The sequence below is a fragment of the Trifolium pratense genome, linkage group LG6 (assembly GCF_020283565.1).
Source record: "Trifolium pratense cultivar HEN17-A07 linkage group LG6, ARS_RC_1.1, whole genome shotgun sequence".
In the NCBI taxonomy this organism is placed as follows: domain Eukaryota; kingdom Viridiplantae; phylum Streptophyta; class Magnoliopsida; order Fabales; family Fabaceae; genus Trifolium; species Trifolium pratense.
The window spans coordinates 16,611,883-16,628,643 of record NC_060064.1 but is presented as its reverse complement, the minus strand read 5'-3'; the positions used below and the strand labels follow the sequence as shown (position 1 = coordinate 16,628,643).

Below are 16,761 nucleotides of genomic sequence, written 5' to 3'. Positions count from 1 at the left end.
GGGACCTTTTAGTTGTTTTTAACAGTTTAGAGACTAAGTTGGTGAGAGAGTGATAGTTTAGGGACTAAGTTGACTGATTATTCCAAAAAAAATTAAAAAAAATATCAAATATCCTCTGAAATTTTAAAATTCGTTAATTACCTCGTAAAATTTGAAAATAGACAAATACACCATTGAAATTATAAAATTTCAATCAAATCGCCCCTCAGCGGATTTTTTTTTCTCTGCACTCTGACTTCCAAAACCAACCAATTTTTTTTATTGTTTTCACACTTTTTTCAACTTTCAAAACCAACCATTTATTCCATTCTTTTACTTTACACGTATTTTCATCATTTTCCATATTTCTTCAACAATATTTATATCTTCCTGATTTATTTACACAAAATTTGTGTAAATAATGTGATGCAAAAAATAATATCTTAAAAGTGGATGATTAATGTGCAATATTCGAATAGCATCATTACTCTAAAATTTCCATGCCAAAGTATTATATCATTTTTTGAAGTTAACACATGCTCTATATTGTTTGAATTCTATATTGATAAATTTCATTTTGTTTTGGGCCTTTTAGAATATATTTTTAGATTTCAGAATGAATACTCCAAGAGGATCGTAAATAAGCTTCTTTGGTACAAGATAAAGTGTTTTATCCTTTTATTTTGTTTCAATTTTTTTTAAAAAAAAAAAATTTGCAATTTTATTTGAAACATATTTGTTTAAATGTTGTAATAAACCTATTTGATGATTTCTCTCGGTTGATCGTGTCACATTCACATAAAAGATAAGAAATAATAAATAAGAGCAAGTTAGAGGCATGGCGGCCATTGATGACAATCCATGATGGGATGAAAAAATCTAACGGTTGTTGCACCAATGTTACAACAAAGTACATACAGAGCAAGACAATGTCTCTCTTTACTTTTTTACTTAAGTTTAAGAAATATTTATAATCTATTGTTAAATTCAAATTTAGACATATTTAGTTATTTACGGATTGAAAATGTTATGTTTTTCTCATGCAGCATCTCTATCTATAGCAATGTTGGAGATTATTAAATGTATGTCATTATTTAATATTCAATACATGTTGCAACTTGGACCTACAAATAAACCTTAACCTTCTATTTATCCATGTATAAATATATTGGTTGATTTTGAAGTTTATCTATTTTTTTTGTTGAACAAATTATGGGGATGTTGGTGACAAAATTACTGGATATTTTTTGTTTTCTAGAAAATAAAATAATTTGGATTTTCTTTTACCATCATTTTTTTTTAAAATAATAAAATAATTTGGATACCATCCTTTTTAATAGAGATAATTTAACTTCAATAAAAATCAAACTTACAAAAAATCACTGTTTAAATTTTATACTTCCTCTGTAACACTTTATAAGCAAAAATCCATTTTTTAGATTTATTTCTTGCGAATGATCTAAACACACTTGATGAACATATCCACTCAGTTGGAGCTTGGTAGGCCGAACAATTTGCTAAGACTATTGTATCTCTTGCTGCCATTATGTTTGTGCAAGAAGCCACACCTTGATAAGATGCTTCCATTTGTACAATGTCTCTTTCTATCACTTCAAACCCTCTAACCTCTTGATGTCAAAATGCTAATTTCACTGATTGTGAACCATTTTCAATCAAAATTGAACCATCACATTCCTCCATAATGAAGTCCTGAAAATTAAGTGCGCTACTGATAGCATTCAAAACAGCTACAAGACACTTTGGCATTTCATCAAACATTGTAAATGAATACTTATCAGGGCATTGGGTTGTTGAGATACTAAAGGTGGTGGTCACAATATCACTAAGAGCTAAACTATACTTAATTCCTGTCACATTTGAGTTCAGCAAATTTGAAATTAGGATTCCAAGAGCTTCGTCTGTGTAGCGCGCGATTTTTAATTTTTTACTTCAGACTCACTTCAGATTTCAGAATAGTAGTTTGTGTTCCTGTCAATTCTTGTAACAATTTATCAAGCAGCCTCAGATAGAGGATGAAGATCCAAAATCATGTAATAGAACATAACCTTACCAAGTTTGAGTCACTGCTACAACTACTCTTGAATCTTTTTCTTCTCCCCAAGAAGTGAAAATACAATATCATAATCATGTTTCAGTGCCTTCATAATATACTTTCTGCTTGGAGCCCAAGCAAAATCATTGTTGACATTAATGAATTTGACGAAGATCCGTTAGGGTGGTCGCAGGACCTCTAAGAACATACATCGGTTGGGCGAATTCTCGATGGCTGCAGTTAAGGCAAATGATGTTGTGGAGGATCGCAGCCAGCTCGATATTGGTTGGGTGAATTCTCGATGGTCATTTATTTGCGCCTTTATAATTGCAGAGCCTATCAAATCCTTTTATCTCCTCCAGCCATTTAGGCAATTACTTGTACCACAAGTTAGTTTAACTTACTGTTAGTTGGTACCTGTTTTGGTAGAATCAGTTTAACTTTGAAATTGCTTGTAGTTAGAATAGTTAAGCATCATAGGAAGCATGAATAAGTGATCCATCATATTGTACCATTCAGATTTGTGTGAAAAAAAAATCTTTGGATTCAAGCTTTCATTCTTATGAGCTTTCCTATTTCCATCTATGGAATTCAATATTATCCTTTCACAGAACTTGCTCTAAGCTTGCTATGTAAAAAACGACTCTTTTTGCTCCACTGTTGTACAAGGTTAAATAATTGAATAAGTTTGGTGCAAATTTTAACAGAAGGGTTGATGTTATTGATTGAACCATGTTATAAATTTTGTGTAGCATAGTTCGCGAGAAGCTAGTCAGCAGGAATAGTGGCCTTTCCGTCTTCTGCTAGGTCTTTCTAATATGGCCTTTTGATTGATGGTAGTCAAATGGAGAGAGGGTTTATTGAGTTTGCTAGAAATGGTTTTGAGCAACAGCATCAGGTATAGAATAGCTTTGTTAGTTCAGGTTGTTTGATTTGTATCATATGGAGAGGGGCGTTATATCTCGCCATCGTTGGAGACTCGCGTGCTATACTCGGTTCTCGGAAGGGCAATGGTCATCTTTTAAGTTGTTAAACAGATGGTTAGACTAGAGATCACAATTTTGAAAATCCAGCACAAAAATTCAACAAGAACTGTCACTGAATTGCATCCAGATGATAATCAAAGTTGCTAACTAAGTATGGAAGTTAAAGGCTTAATTGAGACAAGTTTACGTATAGGAGGATAAGAATTTACGAGAAAGGCAGATTTCAGCTAAAGGAGATCGTCGAAATACCATGTTCGGAAGTACTAGTAGTAACTCAAACTTCTACAAGACCTTTGCTATCAACACAAATACACTTTTGCTTTCAACTCCCACACAGCATAATCCACCGATTTAAGCATGAGCTTCTACTTCTCGAAGTAATGATTAATCCACCGATTTCTTCTCTTACTGTAGCGCATTTTTTAGAAGAACAAAAAGTAAGTTGGAAAAATCGAAATTTAAGGATTCTATAATATATTGAACACTAGCAAGTTCTAGTATTGATGCTGTACAGAATATTGAGAAAGTGAAACACTAGAGAAAACTTCATTGATAAAAAGTGAATCTTCACATAATGAGTAATTACAATGTGTTTATATTGGTATTTATGCTACAATCCATTGTAACCAGCGTAAGCTAATGTGAGCTAGATCACATGGAATCTAGACTACCTTTCCCTAGATTCAATTGAGCGGTTATAACTGTATTTCTAGTTAGGTGAATTAGATTGCTTTTGCTCCAAGTTAAAGGGGTTTGCAAGTTAATAATAAGGTCCATCGGTGCTATCCTCGCTTCGATGGAAATTGTACAAGATTTGATTCTCGTTACGTTTTTGTTCTTTAATCCCAAACAAATTTTAGTAAACATAGCTCTACTTCTTATTGCATGTTATTTTTATATATCTGGCTATGTTGCAATGCAAATAGATGACAATGATATTTTAATAAAACAGAATTGCAATAAAGGTATGAATTATGGTTAGTATAGAGAAATGTATTCAATCTAGCTTCTACTTTTTAATCATTTTAAGCATATGATCCAATGATGTATATTGTTAGCCTTCAGATAACTTATAAGTGATAAGTGATAAGAGGAATACTGAGACAGGACACAACACAAACCACTAAGTTTCAGTTACATTATAAATATACTAGTATTCAATATTCATTCATTCAATCAATCATTTTTATGTTTTGACCTTTCATACATATTTATTTGTTTTGAATAATAACTAATTTTAAATTTCTTAATATAAATTACTTAAATAAATAATATAATAAAAAAGTTATATTTTTTTACAGAAAGTTATATTTTAATTATATCACTAAATAAAATAATCAGGAAAACGACCACCCAAAATAAACTACAAATTCCCATATATTTAGGAAAAAAATCATTTTGTAAAAAAATAAGCTTTTTTTTTCTTCTTTCTAATTTACCCTTTGATAATTTTGGGGTGTTTACCCATCAACTAATAGGAACAAACTATATTCTTGTGAAATAAAAGTTTGTTACAAATTAGTTGTGGGTACCACATGCAATATAATTATGTGGCTTCTTCTCATTGGTTGCCAAGAAAATATAATAATAACACTTTTATAACAAGAAAGAAAAGAGAAAAAAAAAAAAAAAAAAAAAAAAAGAGATTTCAAAAAACAGAAGTTAGTTAGAAACAAAAGTTAGTTTCTACATATACTAGTATTCAATATTCTTTCTTTCATTCATTCATTCATCCTCTTCCTTTCTGTTATAATCTTTTCTTTTCTCTTCTCTTCTCTTCTTTTCTTTTCTTTTCTAGTCTTCATCAAGAATTGAAAGAAAGAAAATGTTTCAGAATAATAATAATGTTGATGAATTTGATCAAGATCCTATGTCTTGGTCAATGCAACTGGAAAATCATTTTTGTGGTGAATTTTCTATGGCTTCCATTCAATCTAACCTAAAAATGGAAGATAAAAGTCAAGTGGAGGTGTGCAACTATGCAACTTTTGTTGGCATATACGATGGAAACAAAGGAGATTCTGCTGCTAGGTATCTCAACAATTACATCTTCAAGGATCTACTGGGTTAGTCTTTTTCTAAATTCTTACTTCAATCTTTAGAAACCCTTTACTGTATTTGCATAAAGTTGGTTTCTTTTTTCCTAATGTTATATATTAACTGCAGACCGTATTGAGAAGTATCTAAAGAGATATAATATGACAAAGGATGCTGCAAAAGAAATTATGTTACAATCTTTTTCTGAAATGGAGAAACAATTCACCGAAATAGCTGACTTTGGTTATACGTCTTGGAAAAACCCATACATGAGCGTTGTGAGCTCCGGTTGTTTGATTTGTTTGATTTGGGGACGGGAGTTGTATCTTGCCAATCTAGGAGACTCACGAGCTATACTATGTTCTAACCAGCCTGGTTCAGAATTGCTTGTTCATCCAATGCTGAGAGATCACAATTGCAGAAATGTAGAGATTCGGCAAGAACTCGAATCATTACACGGGCACGACGATACCATTTGCTCCAATGTCTTTGGGGAATGGCGCGTCAAAGGCTTAAGCGAGGTAACATCAAAGTGTTTATTATATCATATGTATACTTTCATTTCTATGACTCACTTCTAATTTACTTATATATGCTGTGCTGGTGTACTTAACAAACAGACAAGTAGATGTATAGGCAATGCATATTTGAAAAAAGCTGAATTTACTACAGAGAGTGGTTTTAAAGCCGCACCAGGAGAAGAGGTTACGTCAATATTCACGGAACCAGTTCTATCAGCAGAACCAGAGTTGTATACAAGAGATTTAGATGGTACTGAAAAGTTCATTATATTTGGATCTGGTGGATTTTGGAAATTATTAACAAATGAGGAGGCTGCTAAAATCGTTAATGACCATCCGCGAGAAGTACGGCTTGTTTTTATCTTTGCTAGCTAGTTAATTTTTGGTTTGTTTTTTTATTTTTGATTTGCGTGTGTTTTTTTTTGCAGGGAATCGCAAAGAGGCTAGCAGCTCAGGCTGTAAAAGTTGCAGCTGAAAGATGGGGCCTAGCCTATAGGGAAGTGATGCTTGCCCCTAAGGGAGTGAAAATAAGCGGAAAACCTTGTACTTCTTCCGAACTAATTAAGCCGCTTTATCATGATGATATAACTGTAATTGTTGTATATTTGGACTTAAATCTTCCTGTGACAGTAGACAGCGAGACTTACAACAGTTACCGAAGCCACTCGGATAGTGTTCTACCATCGGGTTTTGGCTATGATGTGGAAGTTGATGACCACTGGGATTATGGGAAGATTGATGATGTGTATGGTGACACATAGAGCTAGGAAATAAATAAGATACCTACATAGTTTTGGTGGTCATGTGTGACACATGATGTATTATCTAGGAAATAAGATGCCACAGTTTTTTTCATTTACTCAGTTCTGTTGTAAGTACCTTAGTTTTCCAAATGGAAGTTTGAAAACATTTCTTTTACATTGCATACATACTGTTTTATAGTAATCAGTTTTATGATCAGATACAACTTGCCCATATCAATTCTTTTGTTCTTGATGACGATGTTTTTAGTGATTGTAATTATGAGAACTGCAGGGCTGATACATATGTTGCTTCTGTTGTCATTCACAAGGTAACTCCTATGCAGCTTTAGAAAGATAAGACCCATCTTTCATATAAACCAGTGAATTTGGAAAAATGAAATCGAAAAACATATAAAGAGAAACTTTCTTTACAAGAAAAACAGCAATGCAATATTTTCCAGAAATCATACAAACACAACACACAAATCAAGCATCATACAGACCAAAAAAATTCTTAAGAATCCTTCTGTATGTTGGCAATAGTCTCTACCTTTTCGAGAGTTCTTCTGGTGTTTCTTAGCAATTTGAAGTGCAGATGTTCCTCTTTGGACATGATCGACTGCATTGTTGATCTAAACATGCGCCTCATTCTACACACAAACATATATATACAGAAAATCAAGGAATGCTAAAACCGAAACAAAAACAAATATTCATTTGTTTTATTTTGATAAAATTAGTTAGGAGTGAAGTGCAAGTAACGAAATATTTTAGGTGTTGAGCGTTGGATCATTGATGTGACCATTTTGGCCTTCTTTGAAAATTCTTAGGTGTTGAGCGTTGGATCATTGATGTGACCATTTTGATTATCAACTTCAATGTATGTCTTGAAAGTGACACAAAATTGAAAGGAGTACCAAAATAAGTAAAAGTATTATGATCATTTGTGCTGCTCTAACTTCAATGTAAGCATTGTTTGTTCATTCGTTAGCAAGCAGTTAGAGGCAAGTATGGTCTTCCCAGTGGCATTACCGCAGTTGATGTTCTCGGCTATTCTCTTACTAATATTGAGGGACATCTGTGCTCATGATAGTGTGTGAGCTGTGAGGTATTGGCAATTGTGTGTATAGAAGAAAGGTTGTACAAGATGAAATCTACTACTATTGCAGCAATGTGTTACCGATGAAGACAATCCTTACCTGAGAGAATGGGGCATATGGTCTGTTAGGAATATATTTGAGGGCAATGAATAGAATCAAAAGGTAGTTGCTGAGTTGCAGCTGCAGGCATCTGCTGATATGCCCAAAAATTAGGCACACAAAGCTTGTAAATTTCCCATGAAATAAAAGTATAACTTGGTTGTATAAGTATGTTATTGGGTACATACATTTTTACTTGGTCTTTATTTACTAGTACAATGTCTTTAGTCTTTTACTTGGTTAGGATTTCAGTTTAGGAATTCTTTTCCTTCCCCTTTTCACACTTATAGGGATAATATGAGGGGAAGAAGATATAGTCAACTTATAGGGATGCCTAAGAGTAATCTAATTAGTGGGTCGGACACACGCATCGGCTTATCATTTCGATACAACTGTAGTTGTTGTATATTTTGACAACAACAGGTCAAATAGGGAGGGTGTGATGCTAGAGATGAACTCTCCTATAGCGGCTGCGATGACGGATTTCAACAATCAGAGTTTACAAATTTCTATAATAATGCTAATGTGTGACACATATATAGCTAGGAAATAAAGCTGCCATAGTTTTTTTCATTTACTCAGTTCTGTTGTAAGCGTCACAATGATTACGCCTCTCCCTTAATTTTCTAAATAGAAGTTTGAAAACATTTCTTTTACACTTCATACATACAGTTTTACAGTACTCAGTTGTTTATTATCTGAACTAGAGCACGGAGTAAGTAATACAATATGTTCATCTATATGATAGGAAAAACTATATACTGATACAAAAAATATAGAATAATGGAGTGATCTGCTCGTTACAATTTGAGGTCTATATATTGTAAAGGTGCAGAAAGAATAAAGAAAACAGGAGATGAACTCCTCCCTCAAACGACGTCTTATATTTTAAGCTTTTATTTGTTAGCTTTGTTGCAATGTTATACATAGCCATTCCCAAACTTGGATAAAATGAGAGGATTGTGTTAAGCGGTCAACAACCAACGTAAAACAATCTCTTGACATAGATCAAAGACTAGGGCTCGACAGTTAGGGAGAAACCGACCTTGAAAATAAAATTATCATAAGATATAAATAAATGTAAGGAAAAATTTAAGAGTAGAGATTTATAAGATCAGATGCAGCTTGCCCATATTAATGTCTTAGCATCAGAACCGGATAGCAAAGTTTTGGTTCGACGGTTCTGTCAAAACCAAGCCTTATAATGTGGGATGATCAAAGCTTTGCCAGATGACAGTTTTGATGTCGTTTAGCAGCAGAACAAGATTTTCTATGTCCTGAATGCCCTTTTGGCTTATGCGGTATTCTTTCCTCTATTACATATGATACAGTTTGCAGCGAACAAAATTTAGAGACAAAAAAAGGCATTCCATGCAGCTAGAAAATTTCCAGTACTCTTTTTTAAATAGAAGTTTGATTACGGTATTCTTTCCTCTAACCTCAGTCCTTCCTGACATACAATCAAGAGTTTACTTTCCGGCGATAACTGACTCTTCACAGATTGTACAAAATCAGGATTTGAACTAGTGAATGGTATCCCAAAGAACAGACCAGAAAAATTATTGTGGACGTTTTTTAGTAATGCTTCATCATTAATAACAATTAAATCCTCTTAGAATTGAGTATTGGGCCGAACTCATCCTTACAAAACCAGCTTGTAAGGTGAGGATTGCCCTCACTTATAAACACATATTCAGGCCATCTCGCAAGCGATGTGGGACTTCTTTAACAAATCCAAAAGAGCCTACAATGCAATGAATAAATGTGAAACTAAGCTCTTCAAATACTAAGAGGAATGAAGCAACAACAAAAATATATACTCTAGAAAACTACATAAACTAAGCATTAAGTTAAAATGCATATATAAGCTCTTCAAGGAACACATTGAAGATGTTCTTTTTTATCTAATCTTTGGACACAGTGATTGTGAGTCCCTCTCCCTCTTATGAGGCTTTTTTCCTCAAAACTTTCAATGAGTTTTGTAAACATCGTTGTCTTTGGCCTCTAATATATCTTTCTAATGTATTTGCCTTTGCGTTGCAAAAATATAGATCTTCAGAACGCGCACATAAAGCTTTACGAGGTAAATTAATTTTGTCATTGCATACTTTGTGAAATTTGGAAAAATAGACTACATGAAATTATGCACATTAGGGTATTTTGACTCTTATGGTTGGTGTACACTTAAATGTGATGAACTAAAGTTTCAATATTCTTTAGTATTAAGGTTATATTGTGACACAGTTATCTTTGTCTTTCAGAAAGATCTGAGGAAGGACTTAGAACAGATAGAGTCATAGAGTTTCAATATTCTTTTCTTGACTTGAAGAAGAGAAGTACAAGATCATGGCTTTATTTCTAAATAATCTTTTCGGCTCCCCTTACAAAAAGTATAATTTCAAAGCTGAACCATTAAAATAAAGACCCTCTGGCATGGTCGAGGCCACTGGTTAGGCATCACTGTGGCGAATTCTCCATGGCTGCGGTTCAGGCGAATATGGATATGGAAGATCACAGCCAAGCTGAAGTTGGAGTTTATGATGGACATAAAGGCGACACCACTTCCATCTATCTTATAGATCATATCTGCAGTGAACTATTAAGTGAGTCTTCTTTTCATTAATTTGTTGATTCTTCTTTCATTTTCATTATTTGTTTCTTTCTCATTTGCATTTTCATTCATGTGTGTTATTATCTTATTAACATTGCCTAGTTTGTTTCTTTGAGTGTGGATATGGAATTGAAACATGAACTGAAATTTAAAGGAATTAAGTGATTGTATATCCAAGAATTGAGGAGATGGAAAATGTTTTCTTAATTATAAACACTGAAGAAATCAAGAAAATTAATCTTTCTTGTACTTTTGATCTAAATCAATGTGTGTAGATATATTTTTGAATGAGTTAACATGTAGTATATATAAAGTTAGTGTTATATTATCATGGAAGTTTGATGAGGAAATAATCTGGTTATAAATTGCAGGGCTGATTCAACATAATAATAACTTCATGAATGAGATTATTCTGAATCAAGTTGTTGACCAAATGGAGACAGGTTTTCATGAGTTTGCTAGAAATAGTTTTGAGCAACATCATCAAATACAAAATAGTTTTGTTAGTTCAGGTTGTTTGATTTGTATCATATGGAAAGGGACGTTATTTGTCACCAACGTTGGAGACTCGCGCGCTATACTCGGTTCTCAGAAGGGCATTGGTAAAAGATTGGTTGTTAAACAGATGGTTAGAGATCACAGTTTTCTAAATCCAAATATTAAACAAGAACTCACTGAATTGCATCCAGATTATAATAATCGTAGGCGCTACCAAAGTATTGAAGTTAAAGGCTTAATCGAGACAAGTAGATATAGGATATGCATATATCAAAAATGCACAGTTCACCGAAAGGATATCATTCGAAATCCCATTGTCTGAAGTAGTACTGCCTCCAACTTTTACAAGACCTTTGCTATCATCACAGCCAGACGTTTTTTCAAGAGACTTAAGAGACAGTGATAGATTCATTATATTTGGATCTGGGGGATTTTGGAAATTGATTTCAAATGAGACGGCTGCTAGAGTTGTTAACACCAGTCCATGAGATAAAATCGGCTGCTAGAGTTGTTAACACCAGTCCACGAGATAAAATCGGCTGCTGGTTGGTTGTATAAGTATGTTATTGCTACTTGGTCTTTATTTACTAGTACAATGTCTTTAGTCTTTTACATGGTTGGATTTCAGTTTAGGAATAGAGAAAATTTTAAATAGAGGAGGAAAAATAGTAGTTTGAGTCACTGCTACAACTCTTGAATCTTTTTCTTCTCCTCAAGAAGTGAAAACACAATATCATAATGTTTCAAAATCACACCAATCCATGAGATGTATGCATGGCTTGTTCTTTCCTATTATTAAAGATCACTTCGAAATGGATATAAGATCATCTCCACTTACGCTACTTGATTTTCCTATTATTAAAGATCACTTCAAAATGGGATTAAGATTAACAACATTTTATGATTACGAATAAAATAACACTAGATTCTATCTTGTAGCAGCAATACAAAATTCACTATAAATAAAATAAGACTACAAAATTACAAGTTTGCATTGTCCTTTTACTTCATCTTTAAGCCTTTCATGAATAAAATTACGTTTAAACCAATAACTATTGGAGCCTGTAGTCCATCTTCCAGCACCTATATAGAATTTGTCAAGAGAGCCAAAAGTAATTTTCTTAAGCGAATTTGCATTCATCAATAGCTGCCTAGCAAACTTAATTGCATTTATAGTGCATACACAACCATGCAACTCAACATATTTCAAATCACTGTGAAAAAATCCTGCATATTCGCTTTTAAGTCCAACCACAGGTGAATTTCGAACCTGAAATTAGACAAATAACAATCACGATATTGCACATCAAATTTTTAAAATTCCATCATGCATATATAACACTAATGCAAATACTTTCATTAATTTTAGTTGAAAGAAGAGATTAAACACCGATTGCGTATAGCATGTAACATATACTGTATAAACTCATATGACTAAAGTAAAAGTGTTCAATATAACATTCTTCTCACCGTCAAAGAAAGCTTTTGGAGATGTTGAGAGGCCATTAAAATATCTAAAATCGAAAAGTATCCCATATTAGGATCATGTGCTTCGTCGATAAATAACTCCAATCCTCTAAGATTTTGAAATTGACCGAAGACTGTCTTTAATCCTGTTATCTGTATACACCAGTAACATTTAAAGTAAATTAAAAGCAACGACAGGTGAGGCAATTAATCAAATGAGTGAACATACAAATGTGTTACTTTTTTTGCTGGTATTCAGAAACTATAATCATCAACTGACAAACATGAATTTTGAATTGCTCACCTGTGAATGGCTCGTGGTCATAACTAGATTCTCAATATGGAGTAAAGTTGGAATTGGACTTGAGGAATATCGATTTTTCTCACTTACAGCTGCATTCCAAAAAACCTTCAATAAGCTTGGAGCTGTAACATAAAATATCCTCTTCCGACCACTATATTCAAAGGATGAGAGATTGAATGCCTCAATAGTTATCTTATAAGGAGGTACTTTGGCATAGCCACCACGAATACGATCAATTATTTTCAAATGACGCAACTTTGGATTGGTAATTTTCATTTCACATGTGATCACGCACTTCATAATGGTGACGTCCTTAAGTTGGAGACATTCTTTAAACAAAAGAGGCAAAACCCGAGTTTGGAGACATTCCTTGAGTTTATACAACACAATTGTTGTTACATTTTTCAAACCAGAAAACCCAACGGATGTAGAAATTTCAATATTGCGGTAGCTAAACTGGGATAACATATGAGCCTTGATGTTCAACGAGTGTCCTCTACGACGAAAATTAGCAGAATAATCAAAGGATAAGAGATTTGGTGCAATTATATTTATATTCTCATGCGTGTAAACCATGCAGTCAACAATGTTTAAACGACACAATGTCGTACTTATAATTTTCAAGTCGGAAAAGAAGGTACATTCATTAAGGGTGAAGTCAACAAGATGGATGCAATTGGAAAATAGATCCTGAAGCATATCATGCTTCACATCAACTAGGTGCAACACAAGAGTTCTCAAATTCTTCAATCCAGAGAAGTCGGTAGGAGTTACTATTCGGCACCCCTGTAGGTGCAGATACATCAGTGAATCCGCGTTAGATAAGAGGGTAAAGGAAAATTCTTGTTTATATATGTTCATAAAAATACCAATATCTTCAATTCTATGTGATAATAACAGTTCAATGCGTTTAGCACCCTTAGCAATTCCTTGGGAAATCAATCTACCGATAACATCACTATGTTGATCACCTAATGGAAAGTTTACTCGAACTGAACTAATCACGGCACCTTGATAATGCAGCATGAACTGATCCAATCTTGTCGCAAATTCAGATTCAAAGAGTGGAAGGTCTTGTCGTAACTCTTGAAATGTATAATAACCAAACATGTTATGGAGGTCAAAATTGAGGTCGGTCTTTAATAATTTCCATTCGTGAAGCCAATGTTTGGACAATGTGCTGGTTTTCACCAAATCCTTCAAACTTAATTTCAAGAAGATATACGACAAAACACAATCGGGCAGATCACTGTTGAAAATTTTACATCTCTTCATTGCTTCTGCTGCAAGCAATATGAAAACACACAAGACTTTGAATGAATAGCACAATCAATCAAATATCAATCAAACATATATTTGTGCATTAATACATGATGACGGTAAAGCAAGTAAATACACAAGAAGTTATATATTATTTGAATACTACAAAAGAGATTTGGATTGAATACTAATAGCCTCCAACTAATAATATATGTAAATATATTATAAACAAATAAATCCCTACTAAGTGAAATAATTTACCAGAAGTAAACACGGTACTTAGAATGTCGGAATTATTATGATATAAGCTTGTTGTGTTCTTTCTGGAAATTAAGGGGTTGGATCGATAACCTAGTGAATTAGGATTTCATCTATATATATAGAATCAGGGCTTGTTTGATTGGGAACATATGATAGAGACGAATAAGATCAAAATAAATAAATAATTTATATTTGACGCAAAAAATAAATATATTTTTTTTGTACAGGAAAATAAATTATTGTTTTTATAAAATAATAGTTTAGGCACAAGTCAATCAAGTAACTCATGAATTAACTAAAGACAACTCAGATTTTAGCTAGTTCCCAAGTTTATAATTTTTGTCCACCTTGTATTGAATTTATTATTATGAATGAAATATACTAAACTTGTGTGTGTCAAAAAAAAATCTTATAAATATAATATGTGAAATTAATATTAGATGCAAGAATAAAACGTGTAACAAAACCATCAATGATTTGGTATATGTGGTAAGAATTTTGGGCCCCTTAGACACTGATGGTCATGAGTTCAATTTTTGGCTCTGGGAAAAATTTCATATATATGAGACTGCTAATTTACATGCACCTAAAAACATTAAAGTGTAAATTAGCAGCAATGCACAATTTATTTAATTGGACTAAAATATCCTTTTAACTATTTTAGATCAATTGTAGATAAAGAGTAATTTTGTAAATTTAAGTTAATGTTAAAACGAAACATACTAACCTTTCCCAATAGGTACTAACTATGTTTGTTGTTCCGGTTCCTGTGACATCATGCATGCCTAGATTCTATTTTTATTCTTTTTTTTGTGCGTAGCTTCTATTAAACTAATGTGTTTATGCCATTATTTCTTTGTTTTTTTTGTCTCAGAGCATCTCCGATAAGGGTATCCAAGAGAGTTTTATAGGGTAATGATACGGTACCTTATTTTTGTTTTTATCATTGGAGTTCCATGACGTGATACAGAGGGTATCAAAATTGATGGTACCGTATCATCAATTTAATATTATTATTTTTATTATTATTCTTTGGTATATAAATTCAATTTATTTTTCTAATATATTTTCATATTTTTTATGCATTAAATTTATTTTATAAATTATAACATGTTACATTTGTAATTAAATTTTTCTAATATAAAATTATTATGAAGAAATACTAATAATACAATATGAATTTTATTCAATTATATATTCACTCAAATTACTATTTATAAGTTTTTTATACTCACTCATATTTTCATATTTTTTATGCATTAAATTTATTTTATAAATTATAACATGTTACATTTGTAATTAAATTTTTTAAAATTAAATTATTATGAAGAAATACTAATAATACAATATGAATTTTATTCAATTATATATTCACTCAAATTACTATTTATAAGTTTTTTATACTCACTCATATTATACAAATAAAAAATTCTTTAAAAACAATATTATATTCTCTTAATATATATATATATATATATATATATATATATATATATATATATATATATATATATATATATATATATATATATATATATATATATATATATATATATATATATATATATATTCAAACTCCCCTATTATCTAAATGCTCTTCGCCTTATAAAAAAAATATTCAAAAGAATAAAATTATCAAGTATTAAACATCAAAACATGAGTTTTAAAGAGAAATCCGTGAAACCCATAAATCATAGTTTTTCTTTGATTTATTCCTCTATAATTGTCCAAAAAACACGAAACTTATGGCATCAGATTCGTAAAATCGTGCTCTACCAAAGCCATATCAGTTTTCACCCCATTTTGTTGAAAATTAAGATTCGAAAAATTGACAAATAAAAAACGAAAATGGTTTAGTTAAAAAAATAATAAAGAAGTTCATTTGGAAACATGTAGAAGAAGAAGGTTATTGGGGCTGATCAGACTGAAACTATTAGAATGAGACTTTGTTCTCAATATGGTTTATTTAACCATTCTTTCTCTGGTATGTTTCACCAGATGCTTGCTGCTGGAGCTGTCAAAACGGGCGGCCCGGACAATTTCGGGCCGGCCCGGTCGGGCTTCAGGCTTCGTCGGGCCGGGCTAAAAAGCCCGGATGAAAAATTAGTGCTCGAGCCCGGCCCGGTACAGGTAGTCGGGCTTTCGGGCCGGCCCGGTTTTTTTATTTATTTATTTTTTTTACTTCTAGTGCTCAAACTCAACCAATTAAATACCATTAATAATTCTCGCGCGTCCTATTTTTTACTCATCCGCTATATATATATATATAATAATTCTCGCGCGCCGTATTTTTACTCATCCGCTATCTACGAGTTTCTCGCGCGCACTACTTTTACTCATCCACTACCTACGAGTTTTTCGCGCGTCATATTTTTACACATCCGCTACCTACGAGTTTCTCGCACGCCCTATTTTTATTCATCCGCTAGGTACGAGTTTCTCGCGCGCCCTATTTTTACTCATCTACTACCTACGAGTTTCTCTCGCCCTATTTTTACGCATCCGCTACTTACGATTTTCTCGTGCGTCATATTTTTACTCATCCGCTACCTACGACTTTCTCGCACGCCCTATTTTTACTCATCCGTTACGTACGAGTTTCTCACGCGCCCTATTTTTATTCATCCACTACGTACGAGATTTCTCGCGCGTCCTATTTTTACTCATTTGCTACCTACGAGTTTTTTGGGTGCCCAATTTTTACTCATCTGCTACTTAAGTAGCGGACAGTGTTTTATAATTTATATTACAAACTAATTTCAAATCATCCAAAACAAACTATTTATATTTATATTTTATTTTTTTAATTTTAATTTTTTCGGGCTTGCGGGCCGCCCGCGGT

The 16,761-nt window shown here is 32.6% G+C and overlaps 2 protein-coding genes and 1 pseudogene across 2 annotated transcripts; 2 read left to right on the top strand and 1 right to left on the bottom strand.

Moving 5' to 3' along the window:
* The first annotated feature begins 2,262 nt into the window (after positions 1-2,262).
* On the top strand, positions 2,263-6,483 carry LOC123891825 (probable protein phosphatase 2C 68). The gene is made up of 6 exons (XM_045941708.1): positions 2,263-2,336; positions 2,873-2,930; positions 4,817-5,084; positions 5,185-5,576; positions 5,676-5,921; positions 6,005-6,483. Exons 1-6 carry the CDS (start codon positions 2,263-2,265, stop codon positions 6,335-6,337), a joined length of 1,371 nt encoding a protein of 456 aa, XP_045797664.1. The 3' UTR covers positions 6,338-6,483.
* Positions 6,484-9,653: 3,170 nt separating this feature from the next.
* LOC123891824 lies at positions 9,654-11,115 on the top strand (annotated as a pseudogene).
* A 485-nt stretch (positions 11,116-11,600) lies between these two features.
* On the bottom strand, positions 11,601-13,673 carry LOC123891823. Its single transcript, XM_045941707.1, has 3 exons — positions 12,399-13,673; positions 12,098-12,247; positions 11,601-11,897 (listed from the first exon to the last, which is right to left on the bottom strand). Exons 1-3 carry the CDS (start codon positions 13,671-13,673, stop codon positions 11,601-11,603), a joined length of 1,722 nt encoding a protein of 573 aa, XP_045797663.1.
* Between the last annotated feature and the right edge of the window lie 3,088 nt (positions 13,674-16,761).